General features: G+C 45.9%; 1 protein-coding gene across 1 annotated transcript in view; it reads left to right on the top strand.

The window, feature by feature from the left end:
* The window catches only part of EYA3 (EYA transcriptional coactivator and phosphatase 3), a 141921-nt gene that overhangs the window by 111817 nt on the left and 10591 nt on the right, over window positions 1–19513 (top strand). The window contains 6 exon segments of the mRNA XM_043532426.1: window positions 3543–3682; window positions 5778–5861; window positions 8499–8588; window positions 12394–12452; window positions 15169–15329; window positions 17105–17219. Coding sequence (XP_043388361.1) covers window positions 3543–3682; window positions 5778–5861; window positions 8499–8588; window positions 12394–12452; window positions 15169–15329; window positions 17105–17219 — 649 coding nt within the window.

Here is a 19513-nt window from a genome sequence, read left to right as displayed (position 1 = left end):
ACTGGCACTGATGAGGGCAGCTCTGCTTGTTGCCTTTTTCCCCCCATGGTGACATCCATTTGTTTCACAGTGCTTCTGAAGCAACTTTCTTCTTCCAGTGAGGGGAAACCAACATGCGCTAAGTAGAGACTCCTTTCCCAGTGGACCAAGTGTCAGACAGTTCCTCTAGCTCTTAGCGATAACCAGAGTGTTCCCATCAGTTGTTTCTAAGGCCCTTCAGTGAAGGGAAATGAAAGTTAAACCAGGCTCTGCAGAGGAAGAGGAGCTGACATTTTCATTTCTAAATTAGCAGATGTTTTGCCTCTCTCTAACTCTGATAGACCCAGCTTCCCCATGATGACCACTTCCCTTGGCTATGGTAGGATGAGCTGGTGAAAGCTAGGGTCTGGGAAGGTTGTGAGGAGGGATCCTGAGGAAAAAAGAAACACTCACTTTGCACTTATTTTTATTGGCTGAGCTTGAGGCCTTACGCTCAATTTGATGGCATTTGTCTGTCTGTCTGTCACGGGATAACTTCTGAATGCCCTGTCCAATTAATTCCAAATTTCAGCAAATGTTCTAGGTATTAGTGTGTGCCCTGTTGTGCTGGGGGGAAGGGGAAAATGGGGGATACATGGAGCCCCTACCGTGTGTTTAGCACAGCCACAGCTTCATGCACCTGTGCAGTTGTCTGTAGATCAAAGAACTGGCAGATTATACCGATGAGCATCTTCCAGCATAACAGTACCCCGCATCTAATCTCTGCCCACCCTCCCAATAGAGTGTAATGTGTTAACACCCTGAATGACTTTGCTCCCAGACATAAAGAAGAGAAACAATAATGATGAGGAAAGGTGGGGGGTCATACAGAGCCATGGTTGGGGGTGAGAAGAATGGGGGCACACACAGCGCCCCTGATATGAGGGGAAGAAGGGGATAGCAGAAAATCCCAGTGGGGAAAAGAATAGGGGACATTGGTATGGGAGTAAGGGGGGTGTGAACACCTTGGGATTGGGGGACCCCAGCTGGGAGGGGGACCCTGGTATGAAGGAAAATGGGGGTACACACAGGGCAAAACTACTGACATAAGGGACAGAATGGGGGATCCTGGAATGGAGGGAGGAAGAAATGGTGGCGCACACAGCCCCTGGCCTGGGGTAGAAGGGGGGAGGGTGTGCACACAGCCCCTGACTTGGGGGTTAATGGGGGACCCTGGTATAGAGGGAGGAGGAAATGGGGGCATACAGAGCCCCTGGCATGCGGGGTGTGTGGGAGAGTTGCTGGGAGTCCTTAAAGTAGAGGCGGGTGGGAGGGTGGCCCACAGGGAGCTGATGGAGGGATTCAGTGAGCCCCTGGTGGGTGTAATGGGCTCAGCCTTCATGAGCTATGAAGTGTCCTATCCCCTAGTATGTGTCATAGTCACACACAGAGATTTCATGTGTAGAAATCCTCTCATCAGAGGGATAAGATTGTCCTGGAATCTCCAGGAATTAAAGATCAATCTTTAATTAAAGATTGTCATGTGATGAAACCTTCAGGAATATGTCCAACCGAAACTGGCAGCCCTGTCAGAGGACGTGAAAGCACTTTTCAAAACCCACATTGTACAGCTGGGAAAATGAGGCACCAAGAGGGGAAGGATGTTTTAAAAACAGAGAAAAACTGTAAGAATGATTCAAGGCCTAGAAAACCTGCCTTGCAGTTAGTGAGTGAAGGAGCTCAACCTGTTCATCTTGTCACTTGTCTATAAATATTTACAGGGACAAGATTTCTGATTGTAGCAGGCTCTTTAATCTAGCATTGAAAGGCATAACAAAATCCAGTGGCAGGGGGGTTGGTCAGCAAAGTTCAAACTGGAACTAAGATGTACATTTCTTTTTAATAGTGAGTGTAATTAACCATTGAAACAGATTGCCAAGCAATGTCGTAAATTCTCCATCATTTGGAGTCTTTAAATCAAGATCAGATGTCCTTCTAAAAGAAATGCCTTAATTTAACTACAACTCATTGGCCTTCATGCTGGAATTATTGGGTGAAATTTCCTCACTGATCTAAGGTAGAAACCAGGAAAAGGGAAATTCCAGAAAGCATTTCATATATAAATGTCTTTGTGTGTCCCGTTAATTATCCCCAGGCTTTTGTCAGTTAAAAGAAGCGGAAAATGTAACCGAGAAGGGTTTAACTGTCGGTCCAAAGCTGTTTTCCTGTTGGCTGGATGACCTTTTCTGCTGATGTCATGTCATGATTCAACTCACAATAGTGCATGACTGGGACCTCATCACCAAAAAGCCAACGTCCCTCTCTTACAGGGGTAGAGATGGATCTATTACTTCCTGAGCTGCTCACAGTAGGATTGAGAGGGCAGTGGTGGCTTCCCTTTGGAAGTGCCACTGTGGGAGGAGCGTTAGGCCAGAGCCTGGCTAGGCTGCTTGGCAAAGGCTGAGAAATTGTGGAGCTGAGTTTAACTAGCTGCTGCTTAAAAAAATCTGATTTTAGATTTAGGGCTCCGAGTTCAGTAGCTTAAAATACTTTAAAGAGGGAAATTAATGCCTGCCATTGCTCCTCACCTGTTAGACCTGCTGGCTTTTCAGCAAGGTCTGTTGGCCCTCCAGCAACAGTTAACTAAACAGGGGTGGTTTAATACTCCCTGTTGAGTCTCTCCTATTTCACACTGCATCGAAAGTAGTACAAAGTACTAACCGCTGATGAGTGGCAGCTGAGTTCTGGGGGACGGGCAGTGAGGAAAGGCACCCAACTAGCCCAGGAACCTGGGGGAAACGAGATGTTAAATGAACTAACTTAATAATAAGTGTACTCTAAAATGGGTCAGAATCTTTCCGAGAGAACTCTTTCCCAGGGCTCAGGGTCTTGCAGGAACCTTCTAAAAATATTGAGTTACCATTTTTTAAATGAAATGTAAATTGAAGGAGCTCTAATAGCAGTAAGGCAGAGGAGGGGTTGTATTCTTTGTACAATTCTTAAGTGGCTGGAGGAACTCTGTCATTGATCTTGTACCTGGTACCCACCCTGCAGCATTCATTCCTGGGTATGTCTACACTGTAATAAAAACACTTACAGCACAGAGTCTCAGAGTCCAGGGCAATTGACTCAGGCTTGCAGGGCTTGGGCTGTGGGGGTAAAAATTGCAGTGTTGACTCTCAGACTGGAGCCCAGACTCTGAGGCCCTCTCCTCGTGAGGTCTCAGAGCCTGGGCTCCAGCCAAAGTGTCTACATTCAGTTTTTAGCCCCACAGCTCAAGCCCCACAAGCCTGAGACACCTGACCTGGGCCCGGAGTGTAGATGTACCATCTGACTTCACCCCCATCATGGCTTACTGCTGAATTGACTGGGGAGATGGGTGTGTATTGACATGACTGGACAGAGAAACTTTGCATTTGCTCTATGTAGTGTTCAACTCCTGGTGCCTCAATGAGGTGCAATAACATCTCCTGTTTTCTGACTCTGGTATATGGCCAAGAGCTGTCCGGAGAAGAGATGTGTTGGGACTGGGTGCTCGTCTTGTATGATCATGAGATGGGAACAGTGTTGTGTGTTTCTTCTAGGAGATCCATCCACAAGTCCATCTTTGCCAAGAGCAACAGCCAGTAAAGAGTTAGATGAGCAGACTAGGAAAAACATGGCTGGGAAAAACAGGGGCAAGAGGAAAGCAGATGCCTCCTCCCCTCAGGACAGTGAACTGGAAGTAAGTGAACAGTCTGGTTTCCTGAATAGTCACTTTGGAAGAGCAGCCAGGCCAGTGTGTCTCCCTTCCCCTTTCTGGCGGGGGAAAGGGGCTGGGATAATTGGGTAAAAAACGGGAGGAATGCTGGAAGTCCAGAAATGCGTCTCTCTAACCAGAGGCACAAAACTAAGAGACACTGTTGATGGAGCTTGATAAAAGAGCAGTGGGCCATTCCTATAGGGGACACTCCACCTAACCACAAAGTGGGTGACACAGCAGGCATGGCCTGATGAACTTCATCCTAAGGTACCTAAGGAACTAGCTGAAGCAATCTTGGAATAAATTGGTTAGTCTCTAAGGTGCCACAAGTACTCCTTTTCTTTTTGCGAATCTTGGAACTGTTTCAATTACCTTTGAGAACTCCTGGAGGACAGTTGAGGTCCCAGAGGACTGGAGAAGGGCAAACCTTAGTACCTAACTTTAAAAAGGGAAGCAAAGAGGATGTGGTGAATTATAGACCAGTCAGACTAACTTTGGTACCCGGGAAAATATTGGAACAAATTATTAAGCAATCCTTTTGTAAGCACCTAGAGGATAATAAGGTTATAAGGAATGGCCAGCATGGATTTTTCAAGAACAATTATGCCAGTCCAACCTAATTTCCCTCTTTGTTAGGGTTACTGGTCTCGTGATTAAGGAGGAAGCAATAGATATATCTTGATTTTTAGTAAAGCTTTTGACACAGTCCCACATGACATTCTCATAAGCAAACTGAGAAAATGTAGTCACGATCAAATTCCTATAAGGTGGGTGCCCAACTGATTGAAAGACTAGTCAGAGTATGTATCAGTGGTTCACTGTAAGACTGGTAGGGTGTTTCAAGTGAGGTCCCACAGGGATCAGTCCTGGGTGTGGTACTGTTCAATATTTCATTAATGACTTGGATAATGGAGAGTATGCTTATAAAATTTGCTGACAATGCCAAGTTGGGAGGGGTTCCAAGCACTTTAAAGGACAGGATTAGAGTTCAATACAATATTTCAGAACTGGTTTGAAATCAACAAGGTGAAATTCAGTAAAGACTAGTGCAAAGTAAGAAAGCAAAAATCAAATGCACAGCTCAAAATGGGGAATAACTGCTAAAAAGGATCTAGGAGTTTTAGTGGATCATAAATTGAATATGAGTCAACAATGTGAGGCAGTTGGTATTATGCTAGGGACTGTTAAAAGAAGTGATATATGTCAGGGCTGGTCTACGCTAAAAACATACCTCTGCATAGCTGCTACTTTCAGGGGTGTGAAAAATCCACACCCCTGAGAGATGAAGCTATGTCAACCTAATCCCTGGCATAAACACTGCTAGGTCAACAGAAGAATTCTTTCATCAACCTTGCTACTGCCTCTCAGGGAGGAAGATTAACTACTTTGCTGTAGTGTGTGTCCGCACAGAAGCGCTACAGCAGCTCAGCTGTGCCATGTGGCTTTTTACGTGTAGACATATCATCGGACACAGGAAGTAATTGTCCCGCTCTACTTGGTACAGGTGAGGCCTCAGCTGGAGTGCTGTGTCCAGTTCTGGGTGCCACACTTTAAGGAAGATGTGGATAAATTGAAGAGAGTCCAAGAGGAGAGCAATAAATATGATGAAAAAGCTGACCGTGAGGAAAATCTGGACATGTTTAATCTTGAGAGAAGAAGACTGAGGGAGAACTGTTAAGTCTTCAAATATGTTAAGAGCTGGTGTAATAAGGATGAGGATCAATTATTCTCTATGTCCAGTGGAGGTAGAACAAGAAGTAATGGGCTTAATCTGCAGCAAGGGGGATTTAGGTTAGATATTAGGGAAAACTTTTTAACTATAAGGGTAGTTAAGCTCTGGAACAGGCTTCCAAGGGAGGTTGTGGAATCCCTGTCATTGGAGGTTTTTAAGAACAAATCAGACAAACACCTGTCAGGGATGGTCTTGGTTTACTTGGTCCTGCCTCAGTGCAGGGGGTTGGACCTGATGACTTCTCGAGGTCCTTTCCAGCCCTACATTTCTGTGATTTTGCTGTTTGCTGCAGCATGGCAGTTGGAATATTCCAAGATTAACCTCCTTTTGTAATTCCTTTCCCAGCGAGTCTTTCTATGGGACTTGGATGAGACCATCATCATTTTCCATTCCCTTCTCACAGGGTCGTACGCCCAGAAATATGGAAAGGTAATATTGTCTTACCTCTTTCTCAGAGGTAAGATCATAAATGTTATCAATAAGTATACATTAATTGTAGGTGAAAGAAGTAGAAAATGCATACTGCTTCTTCTCGGAGTGATGGTCCTGTTGTTATTCCACTGAGGGTTATATGCATGCCTCTCCTTCCCTGCCTGCACCCAGGAAGGCCAGACTTCTCTGTGCCCTAAGAAGCACCTCATGGAGGTTGCCATGGGATCGCAGTCGGATCCTGGCTGGGGGACCCTCCCTTGCCCCCGTACATCGGCCTGAGAAATCCAGGAGTGCACCTCCTGCTGCAGAGTCCTGGTCTGGTTCCACCTGTACCGGCACTATGAACCCCATGCTGGGGCCTGGCCATGAAACACGAAAGCATACACGTAAGCAAGGCAGTAAGTCTTCCTCCAGATCCAAGAAAGACACTACACTGCCATGAGTTCCAGCCATGGTGGAGCCCGCAAGAGTGACAAGAAGTTGCATCATTCGCCAGATCCACCAGTCCCAGTTCCTGAACCAGGCATTCCCTCCTGCAATGGCTTCGCTTGCACAGCGTGAATTGTCCATACTGAGGCAGGCCCCCTTACGGCCCTGCTTCCGTCCATGGACCAGGTGCCTTTGAAGCCAGGGAGAATTGGATGTGCTCTTGGGCCTCACAAACTGTGTGCCCTAGAATGGATAAGGTTTCTGTATGTTCTGGTCCATTCGCATGCTAAGAGAACCCCCTCTCCTACATCAGATCTGCCTCCTTCTGGTCGTGTTCCTACAACATTCCCCATTCCATCCCCCCCTCCCACCCCCGTTCCTCTGGGGATTCGTATGCTACCTATGGTCCGCCACTTTCTCTTCTTTCTATGAAGGTCATTTGCCTGGTGGCGATCACCTCTGCAAGAAGAGTTGGCAGACTGGGAGCCATGATGGTAACCCCCCTTTCACCACTTTTCAGGATATAGTTTTGCAGTGCTTGCATCCTAAATTTCTACCAAAAGTGGTTTCCCGCGTCCACTTCAATCAACCTATACATTTGCCAACCTTCCTTCCCAAACCACACACTTCAAATGAGGAATGGCATCTTCACTCCCTCAGTGTCCATAGGACCCTGGCCTCTTACCTACAGAGAATGAAGCCCTTCTGGAAGTCTCCTAGACTATTAGTTGCCATAGTGGAGACAATTAAAGGCCAGACCATCTCCACCCAGAGAATCTCAAAGTGGGTCTCAGGATGTGTTACGCTCTGCTATCAGTTATCGGAACGGTCCCCACCAGCTGGGATATGGGCCCATTCCACAAGTGTGCAAGCATCAACTACCTCCATACTCCACAATGTGCCCCTTGCAGACATACGTAAGGCGGCCACATGGAGTTTGGTACACACCTTTTCTTCTCATTATGCTTTAGTGCACGATTCTGCAATGGACACCTCATTCAATGCAGTAGTCCTCCGTTCCACGGGTCTCTGTCATCTTCCTCGCACCCTCCTCCTACATAGGTACTCCTTGTTAATCACCCTCAGTGGAATACAATAAGGACCATCACAAAAAGAGGTAATAGTAGTGGAGGTTACTTACCTATAACTGGATGTTCTTTGAGATGCGTGGTTCCTATCTGTATTCCAATCCCACCCTCTTTCCGCTCTGCGGTAGAGAAGGAACTTGAGATGCAGTTGGTCCACCCTACCCTTTGTCGCCTCAGGCAAAACCACAAGGCAATGCAAAGGCACGTGCACAGACTGACGAACACTATTTTGAAAAGCTCCGGCTCTGGGCACATGCACATAACCCTCAGGGGAATACAGATAGGGACCTCACATCTTGAAGAACCTCCAGTTACAGGTAAGTGACCTCCCCTTTTATTTGAACAAAGGGGTAACCATTTCAAAGAAGAGAATACTGGATCAAGTACCTACAGAGCTAGGAGGTAAAGACTGCAAACATATTCATTTTAATTAAGTACAAGGCTACGAATTGATGTATTTTTGAAGTGCAGATGCTGGCAGAAGTTAAGGATCATGCACTCTGTAATTTCAGCCCCTTTGCGCTGAGATCATATAATAACTTTCATCATTTGGAGGTTTCATTTGTCAAATATTTTAAGTGCTTAAATGTAAACTAAAAATAACTGTGTTTTGTTTTACATTTTAAAAATACGTCAGTATTACAGCTGCTATATAATTTTCAAAATAAACGAGCAAAGCACATTAAGCTTGCTTTTTTTATTGTGTGGTCACTTTATTGTAAATAACAAAACATGTCCCTGTCATTAGTATGAATCAGTGTGTTTCCAATATAGAGTGAAGGTAAATTGAGCCTCTCTGAAACATACTAAACAATCACAAATAATTTTTCTGTTGTGCTGCTGGAAGTGTATCTGTCCAAACTGCACAGCACTGGAGTTTGATTTGTTTTGCTTTGATACTTTACTAGAATCTGGCTTTTCTTCAAGTGCCCACAATATTTTAAGGATATTACAATCCATACAATTGAATGGTATGAAAAAAAACCCCAAAACCCATGCTAGCACATTTTAGCCTTAGGATCCAGTGGGAATCTTGTGAAACTTCTTTGGCAAGAGGTTTATTTCTACTTTAGTACAGAACCAGGGCAAAATTTTCTTTCCCTGTCCTGTTTTCCAGGACCCAACTCTAGTGATTGGCTCAGGTCTGACAATGGAGGAGATGATTTTCGAAGTGGCCGACACACACTTATTTTTCAATGACTTAGAGGTATGTGCCAGTTGTTTGTTCAGGAACCTAAACATCAGAAACTTCCAGATGAGAGTACTATTTCTAATGACAAACACAAGTGTGAAGCAGAACTTAATATGAAAATCTAATAGCATCTACCAGAACTAAAGCTGTACAGGAGCAAAGCTGGTGTGTGAGCCAAGATCATACAAAATGGAATGCACTCAGTCAATCAGCCTGCTCTAATTGACAAATACAGAAATGCTGTTGAGGTGTGTAAGGCCTCGCTTCACCCAGCCAATCATAATAATTCATTATAAATTAGAATATTATATATAATAAATATGGCTTACCCAAGGAGGTGTGGAAGTACTTCAGATTCTGCAAATAAATGGTTGGGAATAGAAATCTGATCTTACTGACATTTAGTCCGTTACTGTAAACACTAGTCTACATTGCCTCTGAGTATACAGTTCTGTTTTTAAAAGGTAACACTATAGCTGCTGGGTTTAGATCAGGAACCATGAGCTATTACATGTGTGAGCATCTCAGTGTACTCCACAATTGCTTTTAAAAGTGCAAATATTAGAAAAACTGCCAAAAATTTTCATGAGTGTTTTCAAAAATGTAATTTTTTTGTTAATTTCCTGCTGGCCCTGTTTGGCTTTGAGCTTTACAAAGAAAGCAATCAAGTTATGTCACCATTCCAGCTCATAATAATGCTTGTCAGGTCTCCGCACAGTTCAGTCTGGACGGTCTGAGATGGTAAAGCCCAAAATACAGCCTCTCTTGGAACAACTCAGTGTTCCAAGGTAGAAAGAGCTACATAAATGATTTTGCCTTGACATTTATAAGAGATTGCTTAATCTTGGCTGCATTAACATGAATTTGATACAAGTGTAAACATGTTCTGTGATGTTACTACTATAGGAAATGCACTTTGGGCTAATTAAAGACATTGAAGTGAGGATTTTGAATTGACTATAATCTCCCTATTGCCACCTGTCACAGTTTCTGACGTTACTGCACTTCTGACCCTTTTGTAGCCTCTTTGCTGACATCCCACTTAGCTGATGGCTAAAGGTCTGAGACATTTCTCAGGGCAGAGTCCTGTGAGTCTTTCTCTCTAGACTGGGGATTTCAGCTGCAGTTTCTCCTGCAGTTCACTGTGGTTGTCCCAGCAGGTCTGGATTTAGATCAGCACCTGCAGCTCTACCGTCTCTGAGGCAATTGACTAGCCAGCCTTCATAAAGCAAAGTATTATTTATTCAGAACAAAAGTATTACAGAAAAAACATATCTTAAAAACAATCAGCAACTCACCTACAATACTCAAATGGCCAGACAGGGAGATAGATATCTGTTACCTCCTGTCTGAAAGGAGCATGTCCCAGCTGTCTCACATCCTGGTGACCTGCCTTAACTTCAAGACTTTGAGAACATAATTTTTAGCATAGATACATAATGCCTTAAATATTATCTGTACACACATTTCACTATGATTATTAGGAATCATAGTGGACTACTGGCTCTTGGCAGAGATCTCACATGCCACCCTCTGGTGAACTATTGTGCAGATCTCTGATCCAGGGGATCCCTGTAAAACCCTGCACTCCCTGTGCCCTCTGCCAGTTGGCACCAAGGGGTCTGTGGGTCCCAATTCCCATCAACAACAACGAGAGCTCTGCACTTAGGTTTGTATCCTGCACTACATTCAGCGTTTCCCCTGGTTCTTGGTGGTGACTCTACTAGGCTCTTTCCTCCAATTCCTCATGTTTGCTACCACTGGTTCAGCTCAAATGGGGGAGCGATGTTGGGATCAGTAGTTTAGACTGGGCTGCAAGCAGCCACCAGTGTTTTAATTAGACCGAGCCAATGACTGACTAGTTTGTTTGGTGTCCAAACAGAAACATCATAAACACAAAATAAAAAGGTTATTTGGTTTCAAACCAAAACTGAATTTTCTCTGTTTTACTTGACGAAACAAAAAAAAATGAAAAAATTTCATTTGGCTCAATCAAAGGTTTTGAACGTCAATTCGAACCAACATTTCATTTGAAATAATGTCAAATCAATGTATTTTGACATTTTCAAAATTTGTTTTCAGGTTTGGGGTTGCTTTTTTTTTGGCTGAAACTGTTTGCCAAATTCAACCCAAATTTGCGAATGGGTTTGGTGCCCCGAAAAATGCATTTATTGGCCAATTTACTATTTGCCCAAAAAATTGCACTGAGCTGTAGTTTTAACTGCCCCATCACCTCGCCTGCTCAGGTCTACACAAGGTAGTTAAAATGCCAGCAGTGGCCAGTGAACTTTTTGATACTCGTGGTCTTACCATCACCTCCAGTGGTAGCAGCAAGGGAAAAATTTTCAAGAAAAAGGGCATTTAGGGATATGACTCTGCACAGGCTCTTTGCTCTACTGAGCACTGCACTGTTTGCAATATCGCCACTACATTACAGGTTGGTGGCATGTCTCCATGGCTGGTGTATTGGGATGGAATTAATTTGGATTTGGATAATTGTTGATCAGATGATGATTCAACATTGCACAAAGATACTGTAAAATACAGTGTGGATTTGGTAGCCAAAGTGAAAGTCACAGATGCGCTTCATGCAGTATAGCTGCAGATGTCGATACAGCCCAGGATATCAGAGTGACAAGATGGGAGAGGTAATGTCTTTTATTGGACCAACTTCTGTTGGTGAGAGAGACATGCTTTCAAGCTTACACAGAGCTCTTCTTCAGGTCTGGGAAAGATACTCCCACTGTCACAGCTAAATTCAAGGTTGGACAGATTTTTTAGCATAAGTAGGTAGCACATACTCTAAGGGACCATTCAAGGAACAGTGGCCCGTTAACACCTCTGGAGCTTAAATTCATAACTCTGCTAGGCACTAAAAATCATGGACTGAACAAAGATCCTGGATTTATGGCTGTTTATAACAATCTGTAACCCACTAACCCTCTCTTTGTGTCCTGTGACTGCAGAGGTGTGACGGGCCACTCTACCTCGAATTATCCCTTACAATATGTGCTAACTACTTATGCTAAACAATCTGTTCCACCTTGCATTTAGCTATGATGCTGGAGTACCTCTCCCAGACCCTGAAGAAGAGCTCTGTGGGTATGTCTACACTGCAGCCAGACACCTGCAGCTGGCCTGTGCCAGCTGGCTCGGGCTGGTGCTGTGGGGCAGTTTAATTGCAGTGTAGACTTCCAGGCTCAGGCTGTAGCCCAAGCTCTGGGACCCTCCTACCTCGCAGGATCCTAGAGCCTGTGCTCCAGCCCAAGCCCAGAAGTCTACACTGCAGTTAAACAGCACCACAGCCTGAACCCCATGAGCCTGAGTCAGCTGGCATGGGCCAGTCGTGGGTTTCTAACAGCAGCGTAGACATGCTGCGTGGGGCTCACATTTGTTCCACCTCACCCACTTTGTCACTCTAAATGAGCATCAGAAGTTCAGTCAGGGTAAACTCCGACAATTTCCAGTTATTTGTTCAAATGTTCTGAACCTTTGAGTCGCAAACCTGAGCTGAAATGTCATGGAAGCAAACTCTGCCCAGACATTTCTGGTACTTCAAGTTCCAGTCTTGGCCAGAACCTGCAAGTGCAGAGGTGCTGAGGAATGAAATCTTAAATGTGAGAGGCAAAGATAACTGAAGTTCTTTGAACCTCAAAAAGGTTTGTTTTGGGGGACAGGATGGAAGATTTCGTCTTTCATCTAAACCAGTTTGCTAATCCTGTTGGGTAATCTAAGATTTGTACACATACAACCAGCCAATTTCTGTTCTATCAGTGCATTCCTCAGCTACAGCAATCTGTGGGTCTTTTGTCTTGAACAGGAGTGTGACCAGGTGCATGTAGAAGATGTTGCATCGGATGACAATGGACAAGACTTAAGGTGGTATATTCAGGAAGTGTGTGGAGTGAGCAACTGGTTTAGTGCTTCTCTGTTTGAGAGATTTACTACAAGAAAAGCTGTGAGGGAAGGGGAAGCTACTTAGCCAAACAATCCAGCATAACCACTTGTGTACTCTGTTGTACTATCTGGTGGTTGAAACTGGGTAAACTTGAGGAGCAGGCTCCAAGTCTGAGATCTTGCCTTCTGAAAGTCCTGCCAGAGTCTTTGACATGATGCCGTGCAGCTGTGACCTAGGGTGAATGGTTGATACAAGCTAGAAAGGCCTTCTAGATCATTTTGGCCAGCACAGGCTTACTCCCTTGTTTGTGGTTCTTACATTTTATCATAGAGGGGCCATCTCCCAATCTAAGCTTCCTGCTTTCCCTGGGCCAACTCTACACCTTGATTCACAGTAAAGCAATATTAGGACAGTATTGAGGAGACAAGATGGGTGCAGCAGTCTGGGTGATATCTGTGCTTCTCCTTGGGGGATGGGAGCGGGGGGGCCTGGCATCTCATTTCTTCTACCTGGAGGGAGTGTGCTAGGCCTGAATTTCCCCCCATACAGGCAGCTCTCCTCTCGCCAGGCCACTCTGCAGTCCGGTTTTGGGCTGGCTGCTGCCCCTCCATACATGATGGTCTTTGCAAATTGTCTTGATTGAATTTACGCCAAAGAAACTGTCCACAAAGAGATGAAGCAGCCATAGAGGGTTCAGAAAGTGTTTTCCCCCTCTCTCCCAGTTTACCCAAATTTAGGGTAATGAGAGCAAGTGCACAGTGCTGAGAAAAACCAAAGACAAATTGCTAAAATTTCAGCTACTCACATGGAAACTGGTCAGCTGGGATAGGATTTAGCAAAGCAGCCTCTTGACTCCTTACAAAAAGGCTTCTGGGTGTAGCTAGCTGTAGAGCACACAAGAGGAGAGGCTTTTTGTGATCTGGGCTCACGTAACACACAGGAGTCGGTCTGAGCTGTAACTACAGTTGGACCATTAAATAAGTGACACCAATATAATTAAGTTAAAATGGTCACAGAAGACTGCAAGGAACTTCAGAGCAACCTAACACAACTAGGTGCCTGAGTAACATGCTGGCAGATGAACTTCGGTATTGACAAGTTCAGGGAAAAGCACATTGAAAGGAATAATTTGAACTACTTTGGCTTCCAAATTAAGCCTTCAGAAAAAGAGACTAGGCTATGGTTGTGGTCATGTCTGTGAATGCATCAACTCAGTGCAAAAAAACAAACAAGGTGTGAAGTGTCATGAAACAGGCTAGAGAATACCACTGATGGTATTTATAGTGGCATGTCCTTACCTTGGAAATTGTACCCTATCACCTGAAAATAGAAATGACAGTCTATTTAATGGAAGACTTGGAACCCTACTGACACATTAGTCTGAGTGTAAAACAGTACCAGACAATCTTGGACTGAATAATGAAAAAAATTGTCTAAATACCTAGAGGAAAGAATTATGTGTAGTAAGCAGCATGGACTCAGTAAACCTAGACTGCAGTTGACAAATCTGCTGGCCTGAGGGAGACCGGTAACACAGTAAATGTAACTTAACTAGATTTCAGTGAAACCTTTTTGTATTGAAGCCAATGAAAGCAGGGAAGTCAGAAAGCAGCTGCAAAGAAAACTGGAACACATTGGCTGAGAGGTAGCAAGGTCTTAATGGGGAATCACCAAATGAGGGAGGTAGCTAATGGGCTACTATAGGCAGTCTCTGGCTTGTGCATCTCAGTACGATATGATCTGAAGTGCAAAGTGAGGTTAGTGAGATGCGCTAAACCAGGAGGGATTCTCAGACATAGCTTTTATGGAGTTTAGGTTCTAGATACATGTCTGTGAATTTAAACAACTTTATTAGAACTTTTCACTTTAAAAAAAAAAACAACCCCAATGTCTCAAAGAAATGTGGCAGTTCAAGCTCAGCAGTGAAAAAGGGAAAGTGACTTATTTAGAAAGCCTTGGTGCAAACACAAGTGCCATTGTGTGTGTGTAGAGAGGCATTTCCGGTAAAGCAAAGAGGGTAATAGTACTGCACCCTCTTGACCGGTTGAGACTGTGCTGGGGACACTGCGTGGAGTGCTGCCTGTCTCCCCAGTGGAGGGTTGAGAAGGATGAGACCTATGAAAAGAGAGTGATTACATTTGAGTACTGAGGCCTGGTGATTAAAGGGGAATCATAGAATATCAGGGTTGGAAGGGACCTCAGGAGGTCATCTAGCCCAACCCCCTGCTCAAAGCAGGACCAATCCCCAATTTTTGCCCCAGATCCCGAAATGGCCCCCTCAAGGATTGAACTCACAACCCTGGGTGCTCAAACCACTGAGCTGTCCCTCCACTCTGTTATATATAATGCTATATAACTGGGAGGTGTTAGCCAAGGGAGAAGAAGACGGTTTCTGTAGTTGAGGGAGTGCAAGAGGAATAATCTCACACTTCGAATGCAGCGGTTCAGGTGCAGTTGTGAGACCTGTTGAGCATTGAGGTAAATTGCCCAGTGAGCACACACAGTCCCCATCTTCACTGGTATTGAGGAACAGGCCCGTTATGTAGAGAGGACCTGTCTGCAATGGGGGGAAGGACTGGCGGTCCCAGAGGCTTGATCAGCCATGGGCAGAGTGTGAAACTAGAAAACCACCAGTTAGGAGGATGTCAGCCAGCCTGCTGCTGCAGCTTGTGTAACAGGTTTGTTTTTCTGCTTTAGTAACTACAGTTTCTCCACGGATGGCTTCAGTGGCTCAGGAAACAATGCCAATCACAGCTCCGCAGTGGGGGCACAGGGAGGAGTGGACTGGATGAGAAAACTGGCTTTCCGCTACCGCAAAGTGCGAGAGATCTATGACAAGCACAAAAGCAATGTTGGAGGTGAGTGCAGGCCACGCGTGTGTGCACAGGTGCTGGAACCTTGACCACAGGGTGGAGTTTGAGCACCATGCACAAAGCAGGGTTCTTGCTGGAAGCTGTTCCACATATAGTAATTTTTACTCATCCTGGTGCTTGGGCATTAGCAAAGCCGCCACCCCCTAAGGCAGCATATGGGATCCACCCTTTGGGAGAACCCAGAGCGTCCATTGTTTCCATTTCCTAGCTTCAGGGGCATGGCCACTCTCCCGTGACATGTTGCATCATTTTCATGTGTTGAAAATGCATTAGCCAGAACTGAAAGGCAATCTGATGCAATTTGCTAGCTATGTAGGTTGCATTGATCAGTTTCCAGTGCCTTTAGCAGGTTATAATCTTTCCATTAAATGTAAAATGTCCCATTGCTGCTGCTTTTGTACAAATAGCTGCATATTGCTCACCTTAAATCGCTTGACATAAACCATTCTGCACTTCACCACATTTATTTTCACAAACCTTGATTTGTTTCCCGTGTGAAAAAGAGAGACATTCAAAAGGTTGTTCAGCAGTACAGAGTGCAGAATGAGACTGGTTTGTGATGTGAGATGGAGAATCCCACAACTGGAAGTGTAGCGCGTTAGGCCTTGTTTGCATTGGCCAGGTTTAGCTTGTGTTGATGAGGTGCTGGTCTAGAGTTGCTGGAGGTCAGGACTGAGGTGAATTGGCACAATGTTAGCTGGTGAGGGGTGTGAAATGTTGCACGTTTCACGCTGCCTACGTCTCCCTAGGATTCATCCTTAACCGCCGTGAGTTTTCCTGAAATGTGCGCTGTGTGCGCTCTTCAGACTGCTGGGCCCACAGTCTGATGCGCCTTTTTTAAAATCTGTCAGCAAAGTTCTTTGAATTCCTTATCCAGTTTCTTCTCTTCCCCTCCTCCCACAAAAAGTGTTCTCCTAACAACCCCAAAACTCTGCATTGCCCACACTAACCCAGGAGCAGTAGTGGGATGTGCAAACGTACTGATGACAGCACTGCTACCCCTTGTATTTAAGTCTTTTAACTAAAATTGGAAGACTCTTTCTAAAAGATCTGTACTCTAGCTCTCAAACATACATTCTGGGCTTGGTTCAGGATTTACTGGGTGGAATTCTCTGGCCTGTACTATGGAGGAGGTCAGACGGGATGATCAGAATTGTCCCTTCAGGCCCTATGAATCTATAAATATAGTGCTTTACTGCTTCAGTGTGCTCCACTCCAGTGTCAAGGGTGTTTGGTCAGCATTTTTCCTTTCTTACAGATGGAGAAGTTCAGATACAGAGAGGTTATAGACTTGCCCAAGGCCACACAGTAAGTCTGTGTCAGGACTGGGAATAGAACCCAGGAGTTCCTACCTAGCTCCTTGTCCTTCACTCGGTGCACTTTGGAATGGAACAAAACGGAACAGATTATACTGTCAGTACTCTAAGAGCTAGTTTTACGCAATCATGTCAAAGTATCATGAAATGCCCTGCCCTGTTTCCTCTCCCCACACTCCTTAGAATTCAAACACCAATTACAATCCTGACTTCCCAACCATGTCACCTGCGTGCATGGAAACTGATTTACCGGCTGTTGTTTTCCTAATCTCATAGCCAGGTTTGAAAACAACCCTTCTAACATGCCTTTTCCAGCCAGTCAGACCAGAAAGCACTGCTGCTACCTTGAGGCCCGAATGGGGCAGTTCTCTGCACTGGACAATACCTCTACTTGGGGAAATATGGTTTTCTAAGGAGCTTTTTGTTTGTCTGCACCTCCTATAGGCCTCCTCAGCCCACAGAAGAGAGAAGCTTTGCAGAGACTACGGGCTGATATAGAAGTGTTAACAGATTCCTGGCTGGGAACTGCATTAAAATCCCTACTTCTCATACAATCCAGGTATGGAACTGGGGCCAAGTACGTGTCACTCCAACGGTAACTGTCCGTGACCAGCTGCCCAGGCCCCGCTGCAGCGTCCATTCCTCTGTCAGAACAGGAAGTAACTCAGCAGAACTCGTGGAGGGGAATAGTGACCCTCTCACCCTGCTGCTTGCCCAGCGTTACAGCGACACACCTGTGCCGAAAAGCAGAGCAAAAGGCTGCGTGATCAGCAGCCCCTCGAAGCAGCTAATGCTTGCAGTACCCGTGCACAGCTTTCTCTAGCTGCCTATTCCTTAGAGCATTTGATATAATTTTTGGAGGGGATCCCCTGGGCTCTCTCTGTTCCCTGCCACTTTGTGTTTCTTCCCCCCAGAGACCTGAGGTACAGCAGCCCCCTGTTTGGCTAAAGTAGGCTGGGCCTGGCTTCGGCAGGTGTTTGTTACTGTCTGTATGAGCATCAGTCAAAGGAAGTGCTCAGAACTGAAACTGAGTGCTCCTTTCCCAGTGGCCAAAGGTGCTGCTGCCCCCACCCCAGGGGAGTGAGGGACAGACTCCTGCATGACAGCACATTGCTGTGTTCCTAGCTCCGACTCAGACTGACTCGCGCGCTCATGGCAGTGACCTGGAACAGAAAGCAATAGTGCTGGACAGAGTGACAGCACATTGCTGTGTTCCTAGCTCCGACTCAGACTGACTCGCACGCTCATGGCAGTGACCTGGAACAGAAAGCAATAGTGATGGACAGAGTGACAGCACATTGCTGTGTTCCTAGCTCCGACTCAGACTGACTCGCGTGCTCATGGCAGTGACCTGGAACAGAAAGCAATAGTGCTGGACAGAGTGACAGCACATTGCTGTGTTCCTATCTCCGACTCAAACTGACTCGCGCGCTCATGGCAGTGACCTGGAACAGAAAGCAATAGTGCTGGACAGAGTGACAGCACATTGCTGTGTTCCTAGCTCTGACTCAGACTGACTCGCGCGCTCATGGCAGTGACCTGGAACAGAAAGCAATAGTGCTGGACAGAGTGACAGCACATTGCTGTGTTCCTAGCTCCGACTCAGACTGACTCGCGCGCTTATGGCAGTGACCTGGAACAGAAAGCAATAGTGCTGGACAGAGTGACAGCACGTTGCTGTGTTCCTAGCTCCGACTCAGACTGACTCGCGCGCTCATGGCAGTGACCTGGAACAGAAAGCAATAGTGATGGACAGAGTGACAGCACGTTGCTGTGTTCCTAGCTCCGACTCAGACTGACTCGCGCGCTCATGGCAGTGACCTGGAACAGAAAGCAATAGCGATGGACAGAGTGACAGCACATTGCTGTGTTCCTAGCTCCGACTCAGACTGACTCGCGCGCTCATGGCAGTGACCTGGAACAGAAAGCAATAGTGATGGACAGAGTGACAGCACATTGCTGTGTTCCTAGCTCCGACTCAGACTGACTCGCGTGCTCATGGCAGTGACCTGGAACAGAAAGCAATAGTGCTGGACAGAGTGACAGCACGTTGCTGTGTTCCTAGCTCCGACTCAGACTGACTCGCGTGCTCATGGCAGTGACCTGGAACAGAAAGCAATAGTGCTGGACAGAGTGACAGCACGTTGCTGTGTTCCTAGCTCCGACTCAGACTGACTCGCGTGCTCATGGCAGTGACCTGGAACAGAAAGCAATAGTGCTGGACAGAGTGACAGCACATTGCTGTGTTCCTAGCTCCGACTCAGACTGACTCGCGCGCTCATGGCAGTGACCTGGAACAGAAAGCAATAGTGATGGACAGAGTGACAGCACGTTGCTGTGTTCCTAGCTCCGACTCAGACTGACTCGCGCGCTCATGGCAGTGACCTGGAACAGAAAGCAATAGTGATGGACAGAGTGACAGCACGTTGCTGTGTTCCTAGCTCCGACTCAGACTGACTCGCGCGCTCATGGCAGTGACCTGGAACAGAAAGCAATAGTGCTGGACAGAGTGACAGCACGTTGCTGTGTTCCTAGCTCCGACTCAGACTGACTCGCGTGCTCATGGCAGTGACCTGGAACAGAAAGCAATAGTGCTGGACAGAGTGACAGCACATTGCTGTGTTCCTAGCTCCGACTCAGACTGACTCGCGCGCTCATGGCAGTGACCTGGAACAGAAAGCAATAGTGATAGACAGAGTGACAGCACATTGCTGTGCTCTTAGCTCCGACTCAGACTGACTCGCACGCTCATGGCAGTGACCTGGAACAGAAAGCAATAGTGATGGACAGAGTGACAGCACGTTGCTGTGTTCCTAGCTCCGACTCAGACTGACTCGCGCGCTCATGGCAGTG

Source organism: Chelonia mydas, chromosome 19 (assembly GCF_015237465.2).
Source record: "Chelonia mydas isolate rCheMyd1 chromosome 19, rCheMyd1.pri.v2, whole genome shotgun sequence".
Classification (NCBI taxonomy): Eukaryota; Metazoa; Chordata; order Testudines; family Cheloniidae; genus Chelonia; species Chelonia mydas.
This window is presented reverse-complemented; position numbering and strand designations above follow the sequence as displayed.